Source organism: Lytechinus pictus, chromosome 4 (genome assembly GCF_037042905.1).
Source record: "Lytechinus pictus isolate F3 Inbred chromosome 4, Lp3.0, whole genome shotgun sequence".
Lineage (NCBI taxonomy): Eukaryota > Metazoa > Echinodermata > Echinoidea > Temnopleuroida > Toxopneustidae > Lytechinus > Lytechinus pictus.
In genome coordinates, this window is record NC_087248.1 from 11720673 (window position 1) to 11744723 (window position 24051).

A 24051-nucleotide genomic window follows, 5' to 3' on the forward strand; every position below is an offset into this window, starting at 1 on the left:
ATGCGTTGCAGGTTGATTCTTTCTGTGTTTCTTGGCACTCACATCTGAACATGCCTATGAGAGTCCATTGGACCTTCAAAGCAGATGCAACCATAGGCCTACTTTCCAATACAGCCAAGCTGAACTGTGGACTGAGGGGGGGGGGGGGGGATATGGTAATCGCATATCCAATTATGATAGCTGCATGGCCTAGTAGGCAGCCAGCACTTTCACAAGACGAGTCACCCAGCGCTGTCCATAGGAAGTGAGCGCTGCTGGTGGGTGCTATAAAAGCTGCTGGAAGTCGCTGGACAGGACAGTCCGGTGCGAGAGCTCACAGAGATAGGTGGCTTGCGAGAGGGGGGTAGATAAAAAGAAAGGAGGAGGGACTAATCGATGGAGTGTGCCTGGCTTTGAAAAGAGGCCCCTGGACTTTTGTGCTGATTGAAAGGGATGCATGCCCACATGTGCTTGTGATCGACTCTGACATTGGATTTCTTTAAAAGGAACCATCGGGATCGTTGTCATATTTCCAGGTGTATAGGATACACAGGGAATAATTTATTCAGGAATTTCATTTCATGGTGACAGCGTTTTTTAAGTGATGTTCCAGGCTTGTTTGCCATTTGAGCGGATCGTCAGTGACACGCATGTGTGTGTGTGTGTGATATATCTTGGATTTAATAACAAGGGAATGTATTCATTTACAGCTGTTCACAAACAAATTTGATTCTCAGGTATGTTTCACTCAATGTAAGCCTATGTGTATTTCTTGTTGCTGCTGAAATATCAGTTTATTTTCAAATGATTCACTTATCAAGAATGCAATAACTTCTTTTTTCAAGGCATCTTTATTCATAATGAATTAATAACATCAAACTATATAAGTTTAAGTTATAGTACTCTAGAGCTAAATGCACTTTGCTGTTTAACTTAATTAAAATACCTTTTTGTAAACACATGCATGCAGCAACACGGTGATTGATTAATGTTTCATTGTTATGTATTCTTGATTTGACAGCTTCAGCCCCCCCCCACTTTTTTTTTCCAAAACCCTGTACAAAAACGTAAAAAGGACCATATGATTGTGATTTTTTGCATAGTCAGCCCCCCCACTTTGAAAACCGTTCCGTGGCCCCTGAATATTGTAAATGATATTTCAAAAATTGAGTTAACAAAGAAAAGATAAACAGGAAAATAAGTATGAACCATTCATAAATCATTTACATACCACTGTATTAGTGATATTTCAAAAAGTGGAAAACCAGTGTTAATTTTCTCAAGGAAGGGGGGGGGGGTGAAAACACATACCCCAGATAGGATGCAATGAACATTACATGGCAATGGAAACTGGTCATACTGAATATGAAAATTGTATGCAATGATGAAAGAAAATTTGAGAAGAATATTTAAATCTACATGAAATATTCAGAGAATAAAAGATATATGAAAAATGAAATAACTGAAAATAAAACAAGAATACAAAATAAGGATGATAAAATGAAATGATTGAAATCATACTATGATTTCAATCATATCTTCAGATTATACTACTTAGTAGTATAATCTGAAGATACAGGTGATGAAAAGTAGGGACATAAGTATGATTACCCCAGCATATAACCTGCATTTCTTGTATACATAGGAAGCCATGCAAGTAATGCATGAATCCTAGTTAAAGAGAAATGCCAGTAGTTGCAGTAAACACCGATTTCATGAGAAAGTCTGTAAAACCAGGCTTAATTGTCAGTATATCATCGAGGATCTAGATCTGGTACAGTTACATAAACTGAACTTTGTGAAATCTTGAAATCTACGCTGAAAAATGTTCACACTGAGGATCACCAACACAGATAGGCACACGTGGGACAGTGTATTATTATTACTGGAATAAAGACCCGACGGAAGTGACCGAATCCGCGCTTATTTTGCTTATTTCTCAGCAATTACACAATTTCTTCCAGAATCCTTTGGCACATATTTTTTATTCATACAAACAGACACTTGGGTGGTCATTATATTAGATTCTGTAAAAAGTCATTTTGAGATCGTTACCAAAACTGGAATTTATCTTTAAAGGGGAAGTTCACACTGACGATAAGTTGGTTTTAAGAAATGCAGAAGCTGATGATGGTTTGATGAAAACCCAACAAAGAGTAAGACAGTTAAAGATTTCAGTTTATGATGTCATCTGCCAACAGCTCTCCCATGTGTCATGCAATGTCAAAAAATGAAATTTTATTTTTCTAAGAGAAGGTCGTAAAAATCACTTGTCTGATGATATATCCTCTGTATAAATAAAATTACTTTCAATTTTCTGGGAAAATGGCATAAAAAAAAAAAATTCTCACAACGTATGTAGGAGCTGCTCATCTGTGACATCACTCAATCAAATCTTAAACCATGACTTTTTTGTTTTTTCACCAATATGTTCCTGTATTTTTCTGATTTTCATTAAAGCCAACTATCTATCATTAGTGTGAATTCCCCTTCAAGGACTGTCTTTGTATGTATTCAGGGTGTTAAGTTCATTATTCATAAATAATCAATGCTATAATGATATCCATAAAATGATCAACCTTTTTATACATCCGGCCCCTATTTTTCTCAAATCTTACTTCACAAACTGACCAAGTCATGGTCCTTTGAGAACATTACAGACTGTCAAAAGAACAAGAAATCAGAGAAAGAAAATTTCATGAAGGTCCCACATATTCGGGGTCGGACGTACATATTTTATGGAATTGCCCAAATAATTATCACTGTGATGATAAATTCATTATCACTATGATGATAAATCCATTATTGGCTAATGATTAATGCAATGATGATATTATTTATTCATTATGGGCATAATTAATGCTATCATAATACATTCATTGAAGAGGCTTTCACAGGACCAGAGCATAAAGGGAAGACAGATATTCTGAATAATTAATAAATTTAAGTATCAGTTTCAAATCACCATTCTTCTATTTGGATAGTATGACCCTAAGTTGCAAGAGTCTTCACCTTGAACTATAGGCCTACATGTATACGACATAAGTTACATGGTGCTTTTCTAAAAATTTCCTCGTAATGAATCTGCACAAAATACTATATACCTCATGCATAGTATCTGATCAAAGAGTTGATATTTCTCCCTAATCCTACCTGCTGTAAATAGCATTTCAACTGACAGTAGTAATTTGGGGCGGTTTTAAATACGTACAGGTTGTGACAGCCAAGGTAAAGGTATTTTTGCGTTTCAGATTTGTATAAGATTAAAGCGAAGTGATATGTTGAGTGAATATGTCTGCTCTGGTCAGATATGAAGTTCAAGGTTATTAGTTAGTTGCAATGTCAGAAATATCCAAAGGTGACAGGCCTAGCCCAAAATACCCCCATTTAGATAAGTTGAACACTTTTTTTGTTGGGGGGGGGGGGGGGGGTTAATATCTTTTTTTGTGGTTGCCCCCTATTCAGTTTGTTTAACATTATTCACAAAGCTTCTTTATCGACAAGAGAGAGAATAATAATCACCGAAACTTTGAGTCTGGGTGGTCTTTTGATCGAACTTGTGCACATGAAAAAATACAGTCCAGGTACATCAAAGAGAAAAACAGGCACATAGAATCTGTTTCCTATTTAAAGCTATGTTCTTTTAACCTGACAAGTCATTTTTTTTAAGGGGGGGACAATTTTATGGGAAAATGTGTGATTTTCCATGTGGAGGCTATTTTCATTCATTTCTAATTATATATTTTTTTCCCTTTTACACAGTACATTGCACCAAATAAGCATATAATAATGGTCATAACCTGTTACAAGTTCTCCTTTTGGGGGCCTTTTTTTCTTTAAAGTTGTATTCCAAATTGTGTTTTCTACTGCACCCACTAGCACTTCACTGGGGCCCCTTTGCAGCCGACGAGTTGTTCTATTTGACATTCGAGGGCGCAAATCATGATTTGTCTCAGTGTATTTGGGTTGGTGTTTTTTTTTCATCATTGAGTAGTTGTGTGTACTTTTGGGAAAGGGAGGGGGTATTTTACACCATGTTTATCTTCACTATTCTTCCTGCCTGTGACACGAAGAGCGACTCTTGCTGTGGCAATAGATGTTTAAATGTCAAGTGTTCGCGATTAATTATTGCAAATGTTGTGTAGATATCTTGAAATGAGTGTGATGGATGTCCTTCCATCTCTCCTCATCTTCGGTAGTCACTCACTTCCAAGACACATTCATCCTGAGTCAGTCAGTCAGTCATGTTTGAGGTTCTGGTCCATTGAAGCTTTAGTCAGAAGAGATGGCTACGTGACTGTGTCTATAGTCTTGCTTTATTTCTTCTAGTCAGTGTACATGTACACCTAGACCAATATGATTTGGATGCTGGTTTGGGGGTAATATCTAACTTAATGGTGCCTCAAATTATGCGTAGCAAAAGATAATGTATTGACTTATTATTATATAGCAACGGAAGTAACTTGTTGAATAACCTATTGAAAACACTTTGTTCTTGTTTGGAAGCCCATCAATTATGGCCATCGTAGTGAAAGCGCTTTGAAGTCAGATTCGTCTATACCTTAGCAAAAGTCTGTACACAGAGACCAGTCAGATAGCATCCTCTTGGATTTTTTTAAAAAACAATTAGCATATATTTTCAGACTTCTACCTCTATGGGATGTTTATTGCTTAGCCAGGGTCATTTCCTTTATGTAGGTGAAAAGAAAATGAAGAGGTAAAGAGAAAATGAAGGGGTAATTTTGGTCTGGGACATACAGGCTTCAATGGAAGCCCATATAAGAAAAAAAAATCATTATGCACTGATTTGTTTATTAGAATTTTTGTAAATGCCAAATATATCAGAAATCCTGAAACTTCACGGCTGATCTGTCATTGATAGCAAATTTTATGAAATACAGGCAGCGGCGTAACAGGGGTCGGTGGCCAGGGGGGGGGGCAAGAGCCAAATATTTCCCGGTCATATCATGGTATAAACAGGCGTTATGGTGTAATGAGGCGGCTATTTTGAGAAGGCCAGATAATGCGTATCTGGCAGAATATCTGGCGAGTGAGCGAAGCGAGCGAGCAAAAATTTTGACCTTTTTCATTCAAAAATCAAATTTTGTGATAGATTTTTACATGATATCCAGAGAATAATGTATTTCACTCTTCTCTCTTTAGATTCCTTTTTTTGTGGTCTAGCTGTACGCCACTGTGAACAGGATTCTTTGCGGCAGTAGCGTGAAGAGTAAAAAAATAAAAATAAAAAAAACGAGTGGCGTAGTATAGCACATGTGCTAAGAAGCTGCTTTATATAAGTCCCGAGCGAGCGAAGCGAGCGAGAAAAAAATCACCTTTTCATGAAAATCAAACTTTGAGCTATTTTTTGACATTATATTCAGGAAATAAAATCATATCCTACACTTTTCCATTGCTTTTCTTTCCTCCTTTTTTTGTTCTTGTCTGTAGAACTTTTTGGGGCCATGGCCCAACCCTTCCATACGCAGTTCTGTGCGGTTAGGGTCCGGTGCGGAGCCCCCGGAACTTCTTGATATCATAATCATTTAAACCTCGCAGATTGCCGCTATTTTAATCAAATCGCGGGCATATACAGAATATAGCTTTTACACAACACATTTATTTAACCCAGTTTGCGTAATGAATCAAATATTTTTGAGGGGGCAAAACATAGCAATGTGGGAAAAATTTGTAATAAGTGGCCAGCGTGCAAAGCGAGCTGGAAAAAAAATTGCCTATTTCTATTGAAATTAAATTCTAATTATGTGATAGATTTTTCCATTATATTCAGCAAATAACACATTTCATTGGTTTCCATTCATTCATTATGCGTTGTCTCCCATTTCTTTTATTTCCTCTTGGGTGTGGAACCAAGACCCCCCCCCCCGCCGCGCCTGTATGCCAGTGATTGAACGTGATTAAACGGGGGCGTTATAGAGCCATTTGAAGGTTATATTTGAAGAGCCCCTACTGCGTGGGGTCTGGGCCAAAGCCCCGGTAGCTTATTTGCATAAAATTTAGCAAGCTGTTGTATGCAGTCCATCTTTCTTCCCGCTCTGTAATTTCAATCATCGGCAGCCCGGTCGCGTTATTATTTTTTCTTGTCCCTTTCCTTTGTTTTTAAATTAAGATTTTGGCTAATTACATTCTATCTTCGTTTCCCGCTATTGTTTGCCATTTTGTCATCTTTTAATTTATTTTCCACCGTGCTATTGCATTACATAGGCCTATTTCAGAATGATTTGTTCTTTTTTAAATGTTCTTCTTTCGTACATTTTCCCGCTTTCCTTCCTTTTCCATTAAAAAAAGAAATTTCTTCGTTTTCTTTTCACTTTTACCTTTCCCTTTCTTCCTTTCCTTTTCACCTTTCCCTTTCTTTCTCCCTCCTTTTTTTTTTCTTTTTCCCGTTTTTCTTTTATTTTCCCGGTGAAATCCGCCAGGGGGGGCAACTTGCCCCCCCCTGCCCCCCCGCATGTTACGCCACTGAATACAGGCTTGGGTTCATAATTTTTCTCTGTAAAAATTGAGCAGATTCCACAGTGGTACCAAAATTTGGTGAATATTGTACACAATTACGTTTCTACTTTGTTTCTCATGCAGGTCCACAAATAAAAGGGAGACTTCATGAAACGAAAGTAAACTAAGTGAGCTTCTCGAGTCTCGGGTTCTGCCGCCACACCCCACCCTGACCCTATGCCACCAACCAGGATGACCCAGGAGGTCAACACCATCTACCAACCCCGGCGACAGGAACAGCTTGCTTCGGCCACGGCCATCGACACACCCGTCCCCACTGATCCCACCGCTGCCACCAGAAATGGAGCACCCAGAAGACGATCTCCGCCCAACTCCCAGAGCAGGGGCTTCCAGATCCGCCATGGAGCCTTCAAGCTCAACCAACTGCGGTTGCCGACATCGGCATCGCGGTTCATCGTCATGCAAGTGATCCTCAGCTGCATTTGTGCCACACTTGGGATCCTAGCTGTGGCCTTCCACTGCTGGATGGCATACATGTGCATTCCTGTTATTGTAGGAGCATTGGTAAGTAGCCTTGTTCATATCTTTGGGATCATCTTGCGGCCCACTCCAAGGACACTCCCATCATTTATTTTTTTCTTGTCATTGGTACCTGAATGTTCTCATTGGATAAAGCCTTATGGAAGTCAAACCATTGTTAATTTATACTAGCTTGGCCCTCCTAAGCTTTGTTTGGTCAGAACTTTATGGCGACATTGCCTCTGATACATTTTTATACAGAGTTGGCATGATGTTTGAGGTTAATAGACCAGACAATTTCTAGACGATGGGGATGATTTCACATACAGTTCAATTGAAATTTCATAAGTTATGGACAGTCACCTAAAAAATGATGGTGTAATTCAGTCCCCATATCAAATCCAGTATAGGTGGAATTGTTTTCATGTGAATTTACAAAAGTTTATATTTCTTGTGTTAAGAATTACATGCAGGTACTAGTCTTGTTCAACAAGCAAAAATTCATCATTGCGTTTGAACTTTTTTGTTCGTACAGGAACTCTTTGTTGGAATAATGGGATATACTGCATTGAAGAGACCTCACAAGAGATTCTTGGTAAGAATTTTTTTGTTTCCATTTTCTTGATTGATTCTGGCTTGTCCCCATAGAATGTAAGGACTTTGGAAGAATTTCAGGAAGGACCACCAGGCCCAAATTCCAGAGCATACTACATTTGGCTTTTGTATCCTCCCTGGGAGCCATTTCATAAAGCTGTTCATAAGTTAGCCAAGACTGATGACCCTGTTATTGCATAATGGAAGCAACTTTTCTATAATTCTTATGAAATCTGGAAAAATAAAATACTTTGTTTTCAAATGCTTCTTGACATTAAGAATTTTGTATCTGAAGTGATAGAATATCAACTTATCATCATAAGAATAAAGAGTATTGAGATTTCTATTCACCACCCAATACCTTGCAAGAAAGAGTCACCAATCTTGTGAAAGATTGTGTGTAACTTACAAATAGCTTTATGAAACACCAGGTACAAATACAGTCTTGCATGATAATCATCAGTCAGTCATAGCCTGCTTGACCAGATCCCCCACCAGCACAATACTTACAAAGGCTGTCCGAACACCTAAAGTCAAAAGCTTTTGGTTTTATTTACAGGATAAAAATCAAAACAATGTACAAGTGTATAAAAATAAAGAATCGCAAATGGGAGTATTATTTTAAATACATGCAAAAGATATGGATGGACCTCTGTATTCAAATCCATTGGTTCTGTTCTTTCGAGAGCGCAGCATAACAACATACATGTTCAAGCAGGATGCAACCATGCAGGAATATTGTTTTCATTGTTCTACCAGAATATACATCTGCCTACGCCAACCTTCACTTATACTCAATCACCGACTTTCCCTCTCTTCTTTGATTCATTCTTAGATCAGAACCTACTTTGTTGGATGTCTCTTTGGTTCTCTCGCTGGTCTTGCACTGGTCATCTTCAGTATCTTTGGAGCCACTCTGGAGCAGGACTATGAATGCACCCTGCTGCCTGATGTCATTGCCAGGTGTAACGTTGTCAAGGTTAGTAAATCTCATCGCTCCTGGGAAAACAAAAGCTTTCGTCAATACCAGAATGGCACAATAATGAAGAGCACAAAACGACATTACCCACATGGTTTTTTCTGTGTTCCAAGAGGCCTTCATCAGATAATTTTAACTAGTCTCAATCAATTCCTTATATGTTGTGCTATCATGGTATCAGAAATTTAATTCAGTTACATATTGTCCATGTTAAATTTGGTTTCAGGTCACTGAAATCATCTTGGGACGTTATGTGAAGACACTGACAATATGGTGGTCATGTGCAGGATGTTTTATTGCAGCCTAATATTCTGCATTGTGCAAGACTATACCAGAACCCCACAAGATACAGTAGAATGCACACGATTAATGAGCACAAGCCACAGTGGATTTTGGCTGGCTCTTTGAAATATTGCAGACAATCATGACAAATTCAGGTGGATGGTGGGCATTTCTTATGTACTACATGTAGCATCTGCAGCTATGACTTGACCATGTTGTATGTTGTCCTGACTCATATATATCATTCTGTAACTTTGCAATATGAGAATCACTTATTTGATGGAAACTCATGGAAAAAACCAAGTTTTCATAATTTTCTAACATTGTCTTATTGAATTCCTTATTTGCAGGGCGCCCGGTTTACGATACAACTTACGACCGTCATCATTGGTACTGGTGTCATCGTGGTCACCCAAGTTATGTTTATGTTCATGTGCTATGGATGTTGTTCCAGGACTCAGATTGATGACCAAAGAGGACGGTCAAGAGTAAGTCCAGATCTCATCCCCCCTGTAATTATGGATTGTAACAAGCTTTTGATTTGGATGATGGATGAATCTATGACGATAGTTAATTTACAATGGGGCAGCGCTTATGCCTCTTCTTTTGATAAACTACGACAGGTATAGCTTTCCACAGTTGAGATTGATTGGATCACTCACAACTCTTCGCAAGACATGGCCCAAGAAAGATAAAAGGCTATGTTGGTCTGCTAATATACATGAATAATACACCAGTCACATTTTCTCTACGGAGGCCGTACGACAAGTCAAAAACAGCCGTTTTATTCATTTGTATTCAAACCACCTATGTGTAGCTGGTACAAAAAATGTTAAAACGGCTGTAGAGCAAATATGACTGAGGTATTAAGCTTAAAATCTATAGGACAAGGATCCTGCATTTCAGACTAAAACCTAAATTCCAGTTTTATCAATTGACTTTCAAACCAGAGAAAACACATTTGTTATATACAAAGTGGCTCATTGTAGATGTTTTTCAGCATTTTTTAGAATCAGTTCCAAGTGGCAACCAAAATGGGCCTTCATGAAAGTAGATGAGGGTTATAAAATTTGTCGAGAGTGTACATAACAAATGTGGATGTGGAATTTCCCTTCAAACAGAAAGAACCATATGTTGCTGGTGAAGATTACTAGAAACAAAGGCACACGATTATTGACCTCCATCTGTTTCTTTGCAGGCAACCAACACCAACACAGCCGATGACGTCCCTGCTAATCTGGAGCTGCCGACATATGAGGAGCATCACAATTACCCCGCTTCACCATTCCATGAAGCGTCTTTCTTTGTCAGCTCAGTCTCAGGGGGATTTGAACCCCCATCCTACACCAACATTGGGCTTGTCAGTGGTAGGTTCATCTAGATTAGAAATTCAGAAATGTTGTTGTCGTAGTGTGTTACCAACCAGCTCCAAACCCGCAAGGGCCGTATTCTAATTTAAACTTTGGTCTAAAGTTGTGGTTTAACTATGGAGGGCAACAGAACAAGTTCAATTTGTCAGGTCATATGACACTGAAGTCATTCATAACTTGCTGGGAATAATTACTGAAATAGTACTTTTCATTATTAAAACACGAGGAAAGAGCCAAGGTAAGATAGTTAACATATGATGGAAATGCGCTCTTGAAATATTTGGCTTCCCATATTAACTTTAACACAAAGATAGACCATGGCCTAAGTTAAATGGACTATCATAATGGCCAAGAAGTCAACCAAACCAGACTTTTTTTGATTTCTATTCTGCTTAAAGGACAAGTCCACCCCGACAAAAAGTTGATTTGAATAAAAAGAGAAAAATCCAACAATCATAACACTGAAAATTTCATCAAAATCAGATGTAAAATAAGAAAGTTATGACATTTTAAATTTCGCTTAATTTCACACAACAGTTATATGCACATCCTGGCCAGTATGCAAATGAGGGGACTGATGACATCACGCACTCACTATTTCTTTTGTATTCTATTGTATGAAATATGAAATATTCTGATTTTCTCACCCATGTCATTTGAAATCGAGCTTTATTCCTCCCTGAACTTGTGGAATTTACATTGTATAACATTATGTAGTTCAGTCAAGTTTACATTATTATCAATTCTGTATAAATTGAAATAATGTATAATTCAAACAATAAAAAACAAAAGAAATAGTGAGTGATGGACATCATAGACTCTCGCATTTGCATACCACTGAGTTGTGCATATAACTGTTTTGAGAAAAATATGCGAAACTTTAAAATGTCATAACTTTCTTATTTTACATCTGATTTTGATGAAGTTTTCAGCGTTATGCCTGTTAGATTTTTCTATATTTATTCAAATCAACATTTTTCTGGGGTGGATATGACCTTTAAAAATCAGATCCTATTAAAGTTTTAAAACAAAAATGTATATTCAAAGATTTATAAAGACATTTGGACAGCTGAATTGACAAATTATTCCTAATTATTATTCATTATTAATGTTCATATCATGCTGATATAAATTACCAAAATTTATTATGGTTGAGTCTGCTTAATTCAACCTTCCATATATGTCAAATGATTACTGTAGGTGCAGGCAAATATTCCAAAGAGATTAGGCAGAGCATGTGTTATTCATCTATTCTAGTCAAATCGCCTATGTAGAATACATTTCTGTTGTTCCTAAGACATTTGACATTGGTAGTACATGTAGATTCACCTGCATTTATAGCCTGTGCTACTCCCTTGATGCAATGTAAAGTGATTTGATAGAGACATTCTGGAAGTGCAGAAGAAACATGGTTTGAAGTAAATGTTCATCCAACTATGAGGCATGCTTTCCATTCAAGATATTTGAAATTCTCAGCAGTCCCCAGAGAATGATCTTAAAAATGAAACTCATTTCTCACTTTGATTAAATAGCATGACCCAAACCACCCTTTTGACTCATCATTACAGAGATTATTACCCCTTATTTCTTTTTTCTTATTTTTGTTTGTCCTCTGCAGATGAGATCGCTGGTGGAATCACACCCCTTGCTGCAGTTCTAGGACCTGGTGGTTTACCATTAGAGCCTCCGCCACCTTACACCCTGTTTGCTCCTAGTCTTCAATCAACACCAATCGTTGGAAGAAGTTTTACAGGAAGCTCAGTCAATACCACCCCTTCAGGAGGACAAGCGGGTACACCAGCAGTGCAGAACGTCAGGGTCACTGGTGGCAGTTTTTCCGGAAATCCAGTGGGGACCCTGGAGTCAAGAGAGGGCGTTGTGGTCAGAGGTGATGGTAGCCGTGGAAGCACCCGTAGTGACGACCTTAGACTTGCTCCAGGGGTGTATCAATACCAGACGGGACTGAGGGATAGAACACTTCACCAGTCTCTGAGACTTAGCTCTGACCAGAGCGCAGAGTGGAGTTCTCGTTCCACGCATCAGCGGCAAGTCACAGGTGAAGGATCGAGGCAGCCGGAATCAATGACGAACAGTGAGGATGATCCAAACAGTTTGCCTCCAGAACTTTACCGTGATCAAATCAGGAGAAGTGGACATAGGTACAGCCTGTCTGATCCGACACTCTTGAGCAGGAATGCTAGGAATCGTCAGAGGCCGAGGCCTCCTCCTCCCCCAGAAACAACAACTCAGTCCCAACCGCGGGACAGTTCAACAGAATTTGCAATAAACGTGGATAGTGGTGCTATAGACGAGATAGAACAAACTGTCTCAAATCAGAGAGAGACAGAAGTTCAGAGTTTTCCTTCTCAAATAACTCATTTGCATGATTCCCCTCACAGGAGACAAACGCTTCCTCCACCTTACGAAGGCAGGCATAATGTTGTTAGGACTCACTCGAGCGCAGCAGCTAGAACTAGTGATGTTGTGTATCCTGCAAGAAGTGTTGAGAGTTCTCGGAATGAAGCATCTAGGGACGAGGAATCTCTGGCACGAGGTGAATCAAGTCATTCACAAAGTAGGGTCAGTGTTCAGGCAGATATTCATGAAGCAAGGACTTTACCTAGCAACTGGAGACCTGAACTGGTTGAAGAGTCTATCTATGAATCCATCCCATCGCTGCAATCTTCACCATCATGGGATGAGCGGAGCAGTTCTCCGGAGAGGAGAACACAGACTGAAAATGCAGGCATAAGGTATAGTACTAATGCAGCTGATGGCAGGACTCGTGACATGGAAGATTACAGTGATAATATGTATAGCTTGGATTGGAATGACCAGGAATGGAGAGGACACTCAAGAGTGCAGGAGAGGGCTGGCAGGGGTAGAGCTGGAAGCAGGAGCTGGGATGAGGGGGTGAACCAAGAACAAGAGCTCCCAGATGTTATAGGGTCTGGGGATACATCCAGAGAACAATCAACACAGGATGGTAGTGGGGTTGATGATCGGGAGAGGGCAGGTAGAACTCATGCTGGTAGACAGCCACCACCATATGGGGGCAGGAGGGTACCTGCTTATGCCCCTCCCCCATATAAGGCAAGGAATAGATCACTTCCAAACTATGCAAGACGACCAAACATGACATCGCCTCCTCCCCCTTACCAGGGTAATCAGCGGTCACCCCAGAGGAATATCAACAGAGAAGGGCATGATGGGACCTGGTCAGGTCAGAGGAACTCTGAAACCCCTGAACCTTCGGATAGGCCATTTCCTCATTGTGATGTAAGGGAGATAACAGGGCTTTCAGATAGATTAAGAAATGAGGATGTATCCTCAGACAATAATGGCCGAGAGCGAGGTGTTCAGTTAGATGATAGAGCCTCAAGGGGGGTAGGGGGAAATGAGAGATATGACAGGAGGTCAAACACATTCCGTGATCATCCGAAACCAACTATATCTCATTCAATACCTAGACTGTCTGTATCGTCATCACTAGCTATTTCCCCACCATCTTCGACTTCCTCAGGAAGGCAACCCTCATCTGTGTCTCCCAGCTATCCATCTTCATCACTTTCATCTCCCAGACAGTACCCAACATCACCGTCATCTTCATCTGCATCATCAGTGACAATGACATCATCGAGACAACATTCGGTCCCATCTGCCACCTCCTCTCCAAGTTCTTTCAATGCAGTGTCTCCTAGAAGAGCAAGGGCTGATCTTCTAGCCCGTATCGCAGGACCAGCATCGCACCCTCCGCCTCCCAACACATCCCTGTCATCCTCCAGGAACTCTCAGGTAGATCGGGAAGCAAACCAAGATGTATCGCGAAACAACCAGTACCATCGTCCGCGTCCCGTTGCCCCAATCCGTTCCTCTCCATCCGTCGCTTCGTCGCAACCTCAGCACCCCTCTAAACCATCTCGCATCTCCAGAGCCCCTTCCCACAACCGGGTCTCCCCATCCCCCAATCCATCCACCGTCCCTCTACATCCCCTGTCTTTGCCAGGAGCCACAACAACTCAGCCGCGAACCTTACTGCAATCCTCAAGCAATACTTCCAAACCGGACATGGTGTCCAGGAGTAGAACCGATGGGAAACCTGCTGCAGAGATTCATCCCTTCAGGACCGTTCGAAGCACTCCTGTGAAGGCACAAAGAGCCTATGTGGCTACCAAGGCACTTGCCAATGCCCTCCAGAAAGGGCAATTAAATGATCTCTTAGAGGAATATGAAGAGACCATTATTTGACTGAAAACTAATACATCTTGTCAACAATTATGATGAAGTTAATCTTGCTTAAACTCAGAAGACTGTACTAGGAGAGCTGAAGGGAGATTGAACAATTATATTTACACCTTAACTTTCTTGTTTTTTATCTAAGCCTTGTATTTTGGAATCAAGGGATGATTTCTGTATTCGTGATTAAGGGTCATGGTATAATAAAAGTTTATTTTAGTAATGCAATGTAAGGCTGATATGATAAAAGATTTAATCTGATCCTTAATCCTGTCGGATGTGGATCATTGCTAATATTCTTAATGAAGATTTTTTTTCAAAACAAGATCATGATGACTTGTGTCTCAAAACAAATAATTGGCAAAGTCTCAATAAAATTGAGATTTATACATTTCGTTTCTTATTTTCATTTTGAACATCATGTACTATGTTCTTGTGCAGTTATGCAGACTTTTTTATTGTTCTTTTGAGTTTATTTTTAAATCTGGATGAAGACGACCTGAAAAAGGTTTGAGATTTTTTTTCACACTTGAACAAGAAATGAATATGGTGCTTATCATTATCAAAAGATGTTATTGAATGTTCAAAGTTATTTTTATGTAAAATTTGTTTTATTAAAAATCGAGTTCAAAATTATTTATTTTTTCCAGAAAAGATAATTATGTACCAACCATAACAGTTGTGGTTTTTATATAACAAGAAGAATTACATTCTAATCATTAGCAAATAATCAGTAATAAAAAGTAATTGTTTACGCATAAATAGTCAAACAACTCAGTTTTATATTTTATTGAAACATTTCATAGTTAAATCATGATAATCCTAATTTGAAAGAAATCATACAGATGATAATTATGATGATAATATGAATGGGTTTTAAGCTATTTGTTCTTGTATGAAAGTACAAGTGGGTTTGATATAGTTGTTCAACAACTCATTCATGATCAATTCTATATACTTTGTTCAAGATGATGATATACAATCTTCTAAATCATGAACCATTGCAAGAAAAAAAATAATAAAAGAAAATAATTACAAATCTTATTTTTTTATAATGTTATTTGAGGTAATGTTGGCCGCAGGTTTTCATCTGTTTGATGGGTTTTAATGTTTAGTTTTGCAAGAATAATGAAGGTATTTTGAACTTCCAAATCGCATAGAGTATGATTAAAGTTGATAAAGTTTATTTGCCTTTTACTTGCCTTTAAGTTTACTAAAGCCATATCATCTGGTAATGGTTAGTTCATTTTGAGTTTATTTTTTTTATTGGATATACTTTACTAACACAATATTTATTCATGTTCATTTCCTAAAGAAAAAAATGATACAATGCTAGTTTATATATATTGCGATACAACATTTTAATTAGGCCATGCAATATGTGTACTAATGGCTTCTTACAAAATATATCTAGTGCATTTTCTTTGTTCGTAATTTATTCTTTCTACACATCAAATAATGACAAGCATTATACTTGCCTCAGTTGAAGAGGATTGCCAAGAGTGAAATTAATTATATTTCCTTTTACATATTTTTTAATGAAGTTGGTGTTGGTATTAATTATATTTCAGACTTATTTCAAATTTAAACTTTTGATGCATTAGGATGGCGATTATTTTTGGGGTTTGGGTGATTTTAAACTTTTATATTGAAACAATCTTTGCAAATTTTCATTTTGTTGATCAGTTGAGAAAGATATTTTTCAGTTTGTGTCTTTATTGCAGCATGCAATTTATGTTAAAACAATTCAAAGGAACATTGAAATAGTATAATGAAGTTGGCAGATGGTTTGAATGCTTTATAAATCAATGAATATGATAAATAAATCGCTAAATGAATAGATTTTATCTAGCAGAACAAAAAGTCAATAGCTATTTCACGAGTCTCAATAAATGTTTATTGATGATAGTATTTGGAGGAATAATTTTTTTGGGGACAGTAATGGCCAACATGGATCTTATTTCTCATGGATTTTATTCGTAAATCTTTTTTTTCAGTCATTTTACATACAGTTATACATCTATGGTTGTATAGGTTTCATCGATTTGACAAAAGGAGAAAGCTGAATTTATTTGAAATATATCCTTTATGTGCACATATATGCCAAATTCTAAGAAAATCAATACAGCATTATTATGTACTGTTTTCTATTACGACATTATAAAGTATTTACGTCTCTGTTATTATTGTTGCTCACATTGTTCACATGTTATTGTTTTTAGGATTAATGGAGAAAGACATGTTATTTTGTTATTGCTCGTCTGTTGTCTTATTCCAATAAACAAAAATTGTTTGGGTATTAAAGAACAAATTATCAATGATGATGATGTTAATAATGGTGATGAAGATGAAACATTTTTATATTATTATTGATCAAAGATAAATTTCAGTAATGATTTGTATAAAATAATTCAAATTGGTATTCCAGGCTTGTGTCTTTGTTCTGATCATTTGCACGTCTTGTGTACTCTGACATGTGGACCTGGGGCATGTTACATGAAACTTAGCGATTGATCATGGAACTGATTTTTACAATTAATTACACACAGAAATTAATGCAATCAATTACAAAAATCACCCCTATGATCAATTGATAAGTTTTGTGTTATGGGACCTTGGTTGATGATTTTTAATTATAAAGAACCTGAATGGTAGGAAGTTGGAGGAGGTTGCCAAAGAATTGTTGGAATATGATGGAAAGAAGAAAAGAGACAGGAGAAATAAGTAAGAAAATGAAAGAAAAGTGTTGGATATGAATGTCAGAATTACACAGAATGGGGTACAGAGAGGGGCAAAAAGTGAGGGAGGGGAGGGGAGTAGAACAAGAGATGGAGAGGGGGATGGGGAGCAAAAATGTGAATGAAAGAAACAGAGAGAGAGGGGGAAGGAAGGGGAGGAGAGAGAGAGACGGTCCAGTCCATCTGGAGATTGAAGAATAAAAAGAGGAATTTGAGGAAAATGTATACTGGATGTGTTATAATAGAATGTTGCCCCTCCCTCCTGTGTCTTTATGAAAATGATGTTATTGTTGCTTGTGCTGCGTTTTAATAAAAATAATAATAATCAGCTTTCATATAGCGCTTAATAAATCGGAATGACGTCTCTAAGCGCTTTACAGATATATTTTTCACCCCATGACCATGATGAAAAAAAAAAGGCAAATGATTGTACATGTATAAATGGATTTCTTTAAAAAAAAATCCTTAAATATAGATTCCTTTTGGACAAAAAAAAGCCATGTTCAATCCAATTTGGGCCTCGGCATGTTCAAGTGTTGGTTGACATTCTCTGCCCATCTGAACCAGTATTTAATTACGAGGTTAAGATTTTTGTAAGGTCAAAAATTGCTACGTGGAAGGTGACAAAATTATCCACTCTGCTACTCGTGGTCGGGCGTCACAAAGAAGGGGTGGGCGGGGCGACCAAAAGATTGATTTATTGTTGATTACCTGAAATACGGTTAGTGTAGTCAGCCATCAACAAGTTTTTTAACAGGAAAATGGTTTTCGTTTATTATTACGCGCTATTACTTTCACTCGTCCTTTTTTTTTTTGGGGGGGGGGGGGGTGGGGGGGGGATGCCGCCTTAAAAATCACGGATCTGTCCCTGAGTATATATATAGTACAAGTTCAACGGCCATCCCTTTGTACCAACTTTCTCCCCCTCATTTGATTTTTAATCACTTGAACAATAATGTAAGGGCAGTCTCCACCTGAACCCAGCATGTGGCGCCGATGCCCCCCCCCCCCCTTCATCCGGTGTTCCGTCTGCGATTCGGTCAGAATATCTTGTACTGAATTTCATAACGTGTAAAATGCAACGAGAAGTACAATGTGTCTCCGAGCGTTATCTGCAAGGGCGCCATCACAGGGTATTTTCGTAACAAATGCTCTCAACTCGATGTACTAACATCTATTGTTTACGACTACTCTTGCCAAATATCTGATATTCATTTGTATTAATTTGTCGATAACAGACACGAAAGAAGAGGACTATTATGATCCTGATAATCCCTATTCAAAATATAATTTAGAAGCACGGTTAACTAAACTAATTGATATTAACATTGAATTGATGATGATAGTGATCGTGGATATGATCTTTTTAATATTTTTTACATAATCATGTTTAGCATTATTATTTTTCATCATCATCATAATGATAATAATAATAATAATAATGATGATGACAATAATAATAATAATAATAATAATAATAATACTAATAATAATGATAATAATGATACTACTACTACTACTACTACTACTACTACTAATAATAATAAAGAAGAAGAATATTAATAGTAATGATAATAATAATAGTAGTAGTACTTGTAGTAGTAGTAGTAGCAGTAGCAGTAGTAGTAGTAGTAGTAGTAGTAGTAGTAGTAGTAGTAGTAGTAGTAGAAGTAGAAGTAGAAGTAGATTTATTTCCAACTCGTCTAATGTCAATTCATCCGATTGCCAACTCGTCTACTATAATTAATTTTGGTCTATCATCAGTTCGTCCACTATCCACATGGTCTTAATACCAATTCGTCCTCTCACCGTTCCGCCTAATAACCAGTTGGTCCAATTGCCACTTAGCCCATTTTGCTCTAATTGGACGAAGTGTTAAGATGCCGATAAGTCCATCTTCTAATCTTTGGAAAAATACGGATAGTAACAATATAAAACCGTAAAGTGTATAATTTTTAAAATTGTTCTCAAAATTTAGGTTACCAGTAATACTTCAAAATAGAAAAACGAGATAAAACCGAGAAATAGAGTTTTATCAACAATGCATGCGGGAAGTGCCAAAAATCTTTTAAAAATAAATAATACATTTAGAGATCAACAGTACTTGATGCATTTAAAAGTGTTGAAAAGTATGACCATCCTTTGTGTCAAGGCATACAATGAATATCGTTGACTTAGTTGCAAGGGCGCCATCACAAGATCGTGTTTTAAAACTTTGTACTTCATCTTGTTTTCCGTGAAGTACTCCGCCAGCAAGTAAACACTCAGGGCTGTTACTCAGGCCTTTTTTTTTTTTTTTTTTATCTAGTTCTGACCGAAGTACTTGAGGAAGATGAACACTAAAAGACAACCAGATAGCAGCGATTTTTAAAATAAGATCATGGAATGAAGGCGTTACGGTAATGTTCTTAAAAAATATTAAAAAACAGCTGCTAAATCTTTGTTTAATCCATGTGAAAATAAAAACATTAATAACAAGACTAACTGGGTGTATATTTTTTTACCATTATGCATATAATTCAGTAAATAAGATGGAAAGTAAAATAAATTTTTAGAAGAAACAATGTCAGGAATGTAAATTGATAAATGAAAGAAAAAGTTTTATCAAATCTGGATAAAGCACAATGTCAGGGGGGGGGCATACTATAAAATTTTCACGTGAGAGGTATGCAATCCCTTTTAAGATATGTGTTTTATAATTTAGTGGGCTTCTTGGATTGGAGTTAAATTGAACTTGTTGGCCATGCCAGTATATTTTTTTTCATAATATGTGGAAGAGAGGGCTGCATTAATTGATTATAACATGAAGCACCCCGCAAAAGAACAACAACAAATGAACAAACACAAGAAACATCACTTTGCATTCCGATTTCGAAAACTTGTTATTGGATTTAGTTGTTATTATTTCCATTATCAATTTATTTTCAATATTATAATAATCATTATCGTTGTTACCATTATTACTGATCGTAGTAGTGGTACTATAAGTAGTATAGTAGTAGTAGTAGTAGAAGTAGAAGTAGTAGTAGTAGTAGTAGTAGTAGTAGTAGTAGTAATAGTAGTAGTAATAGTAGTAGTAGTAGTAGTAGTAGTAGTAGTAGTAGCAGGAGTAGTAGTAGTAGGTAGTAGTAGGTAGTAGTAGTATAGTAGTAGTAGTAGTAGTAGTAGTAGTAGTTGTTGTAGTAGTAGTAGTAGTAGTAGTAGTAGTGGTAGTAGTAGTAGTAGTAGTAGTAGTAGTAGTAGTAGTAGTTGCGTCAACATCAGCATTAATTGGCATTATAAATATTTTTGTGATGTTTATTATCGTCTCGTCATGGCTTTCCGAAAATGGTCATGAAGCGATTTTTAGAATATTATACATTTTTCCCAAGGAGCCTAAAACATCTCCAATGTTTTTTTTTTCAGAATAATTTGTATTTTCATACGCAAAAGATACTTCAAACGTAAATTTGATTATTTCGCACTTTCGTATTAAAGTTTCGTATTAAATAAATCAAAATATCTAAAGTACATTGGTGCATTGAGTATTTTGCTGCCTGGATACGAAATATCAATCTACATCCTACTGAAATGATCATTAGATAGAAATTGATCAAGCAGGATTTGAAATTCGTGGAAAACATGAAAAAATACGATTCATAACGAGAGTGATAGGAAATGTTTTCCAATGTATTTCTTCCTTTGACCTCAGCCGTTCAAAGCCCTTTTGTTGCGTTGCTAAATCGAGCATTTAAAATGATTACCACAACACGTATACGCTCTATTATCCTGCATACAAGATTATATCCCACAATAATTGTGGCCCTTTCCGGAAATAGGGCAATCAAGGAGATGTATTATTATTTTTTGGTAGACATGAAAAGTGCGGAGGTGTTATAAAATCATGAATGAATTTCATTTGTACAGTCTGATTGTAAGATTTTTGAAGAGTGGTGGAAAGTTTATGTGTGGGGGTGTGTGTGTAAAAGAGAGGGAGAGAGAGAGAGAGGGGGGTGGGAGAGGGGGGAGGGGGTCGAAATAGAGAGCGGGTTAAAGGGAGAGGGATAGAGGGGGAGAGAGAGGAGAGAGGGGAGAGAGGGGTTATCAAAGAGAGAGAGGGAGGGGAGAGAGAGAGAGAGAGAGAGGGGGGGGGTGGTACGTGAGTGTATGTGTGTGAAAGAGAGAAAAAATTGATAGGGTTGGGAAGAAAGTGACTGAAAGCGATTGTAATAGGGCGCAGTCAGGATGTATTAATAAGGGGGGGGGGGAGCGACGAAAAATTTGACATGATATGATTTTTCTTAATGTAATAACAAGGGCAATTTAGATTCACTTACCTATGTCAACTTTTCTCCCCGTTTTTAATGGGGAGGGGATGGGCGATGTAAAATGTGACATCGTATTTTTATCGAAGTTGAATAACAGAGGCAATTTAGTTACCTTTTCACCCTTGCATTTTTCGGGGGGTGTAAGCGGGTTGCACTTCTTGAAAATACGGGGCATTGGCCACTTGTCTCCCCTCTGACACGGTCCCTTGGTGGGGATATCGCCCTATGGTTTGGTGCTGTTTTGCGGCAGGATTTTTCCCCAATAAAGAAGCAAACCTTTAGTTGTTATTTGTTTATTTGCGCTTTTTAAATAAAAAGATATATTTTAATGTACTATATATTAATTTATATCGAAATGTCCCCCCATTTCTCGTTCATTGTAGGTTTGATAATTCATTTCACGATTTTACGTATCATTTTATTGTTATGTAGGCCTAATATCTATCAATGGAGTGTCTTCGCTATGGCAGATCGAACGTTGATATTGCAACGTCTCTGACAAAGGATGCTTGGTACAATGTTGCAGAATACATTCTCTTACCATTAAATTATGTGCCTCCCTCTCGGTTTTACTTTATTAACATTAACAAAGTATGAAACATTGGACAAAACTATACACTATACTCACTAGCGTACCTACGGGGGCAGAGGGGGCAGTCTGCCCCCCCTGACGAGCCACAACCAGTGCAAAGGACGTATCCCTGCCCCCTGACGAGCTTGGAAGACCTTTTCTGCCCCCCTGACGAGCTTGAAGACCTTTATTGCCCCTCCTGACGAGCTTCAAGCTCTTTTTTTTTTTTTTGCTTGTCAAATTTTTGGGCGGACGGTTTTGCCCCCCCCCCCTGTGGAAAATCCTAGGTACGCCACTGACTATACTCCAACCAACCAACCAACCAACCAACCAACCAACCAACCAACCAACCAACCAACCAACCAACCAACCAACCAACCAACCAACCAACCAACCAACCAACCAACCAACCAACCAACCAACCAACCAACCAACCAACCAACCAACCAACCAACCAACCAACCAACCAACCAACCAACCAACCAACCAACCAACCAACCAACCAACCAACCAACCAACCAACCAACCAACCAACCAACCAACCAACCAACCAACCAACCAACCAACCAACCAACCAACCAACCAACCAGCCAACCAACCAACCAGCCAACCAGCCAACCAACCAACCAGCCAACCAACCAACCAACCCATAATTAGGCCTATAATGTGCTATTTTGTAGTAATCAAAGTCGTTTTATAGTACCCTCAGTCTGAGATGATATGTGTGTCGTCTAATATCATACACTCAAACTCGGAAAATAAGGTGATGTATTGTTGACCTCTGCCGAGTATTTTACTGTTTATATACCGTGGCGAAAAACACATAACTGAAGCGTGTGGGCATGGACAAATATACATTTACCTTTGAATAAAACAAACTAGGTCACCAGATCGTGAAAGCAGTTTGGTCTGGGGCATTTGAAAGTTTTATGGTCCTTTTGTTTAGCATGTTTAGGGGCATACTGCTTTTATGGCTGGCTAGACGTGGTCAGCCTTGACCGCGATAGCCTGACCATCATGGCCATTGTCCTGTTCTCGCCAATAGATAGGCGATGGGGATGGACGTCTAGTCCGCCGTGCATTGTAATAGTTCTACCCATATTCTATGTTTATACGGTCTAATAACAGTATAAAAAAAATGCAATATAAATCTTTTTTTGTCAGATATATCAATTATTTTTCATAAAGATTACAGTGTCGAACTTTCAGAGAAATAATTTGAATCTTCATTGTATACACTGTTGTTGGGGGGGGGGGGGGGGATTATTTTCGGAAATTTCGTGATAGATATTGGCTAATATATGTGATTTTTTTATGTTGATATTCACTAGAAGATTTTAAGTAGAATCAAGTCCCATTACCTTAAGTGTCAATGTGGTAATGTGATTTCAAATTGTCATTTAATAAGATATAAATAATTATGTGCATTGCCAGGGGCGGGTCCAGCTTTCGCCAATAGGGGGGGGGGGGGGGGGGGCCGAAAAATATTTTCATCAACATTTTTCTCGATTGGCCGCTATTATCTAATTTTTTTTTGGTTTTACTCAGGGGGTAGTCCTAACTAAAGACTGAAGTTTTAGTTTTTATTGTTATAAACAAGATAAGGTATCTCATGTGGTCTTAATATAATACGCGAGCGCGAGCTCAAATTCTTTGATATTTTATGTCCTTAGACCTGAAGATTCTGAGCAGTTTTTATAATCATGAAGAAAGATAAGTATCCAACTAAACAATGCGAGCGCGAAGCGCGAGTCGAAATTTTAATATAGTCACGTGAAAAGGGACTCAATTAGGAATTTTTTAGTGATTAATGAAGAGGATACAACTATCACCAATTAAATAATGAGTGTGCGAAGCGCGAGCGAATTTTTTTTTTATATATACTATATTTTCCTATTCTTCCCCTCACCTTTTTCTTGTTTCCTTTCGGGTTGGGCCGGCTGTATGAGGCTGTAAATTACACATCATGGGTATAATACCTCTTTCTTACTTTTCTTTC

At 37.9% G+C, this 24051-nt stretch overlaps 2 protein-coding genes across 2 annotated transcripts; both read left to right on the forward strand.

Moving 5' to 3' along the window:
- The first annotated feature begins 294 nt into the window (after positions 1–294).
- On the forward strand, positions 295–16863 carry LOC129259549 (mediator of DNA damage checkpoint protein 1-like). The gene is made up of 7 exons (XM_064098389.1): positions 295–716; positions 6580–7020; positions 7511–7570; positions 8405–8548; positions 9181–9318; positions 10029–10197; positions 11819–16863. Exons 2-7 carry the CDS (start codon positions 6673–6675, stop codon positions 14446–14448), a joined length of 3489 nt encoding a protein of 1162 aa, XP_063954459.1. The 5' UTR covers positions 295–716; positions 6580–6672; the 3' UTR covers positions 14449–16863.
- Positions 16864–18741: 1878 nt separating this feature from the next.
- Positions 18742–20511, forward strand: LOC135153975 (uncharacterized protein DDB_G0271670-like; the record flags this gene model as incomplete). Its single annotated transcript, XM_064098970.1, has 4 exons — positions 18742–18856; positions 19417–19430; positions 20166–20296; positions 20328–20511. Coding segments are annotated over 4 exons (444 nt in total), but the record flags the coding sequence as incomplete, so codon positions are not given.
- Positions 20512–24051: the final 3540 nt, after the last annotated feature.

Excerpts from the sequence above, each read along its gene's own strand:
- LOC129259549 (XM_064098389.1), top strand. The coding sequence starts at position 6,673 with ATGCCACCAACCAGGATGACCCAGGAGGTCAACACCATCTACCAACCC. Across the intron at positions 7,571-8,404 it reads GACCTCACAAGAGATTCTTG|ATCAGAACCTACTTTGTTGG; the intron begins GTAAGAATTTTT and ends ATTCATTCTTAG. Across the intron at positions 10,198-11,818 it reads CAACATTGGGCTTGTCAGTG|ATGAGATCGCTGGTGGAATC; the intron begins GTAGGTTCATCT and ends TGTCCTCTGCAG.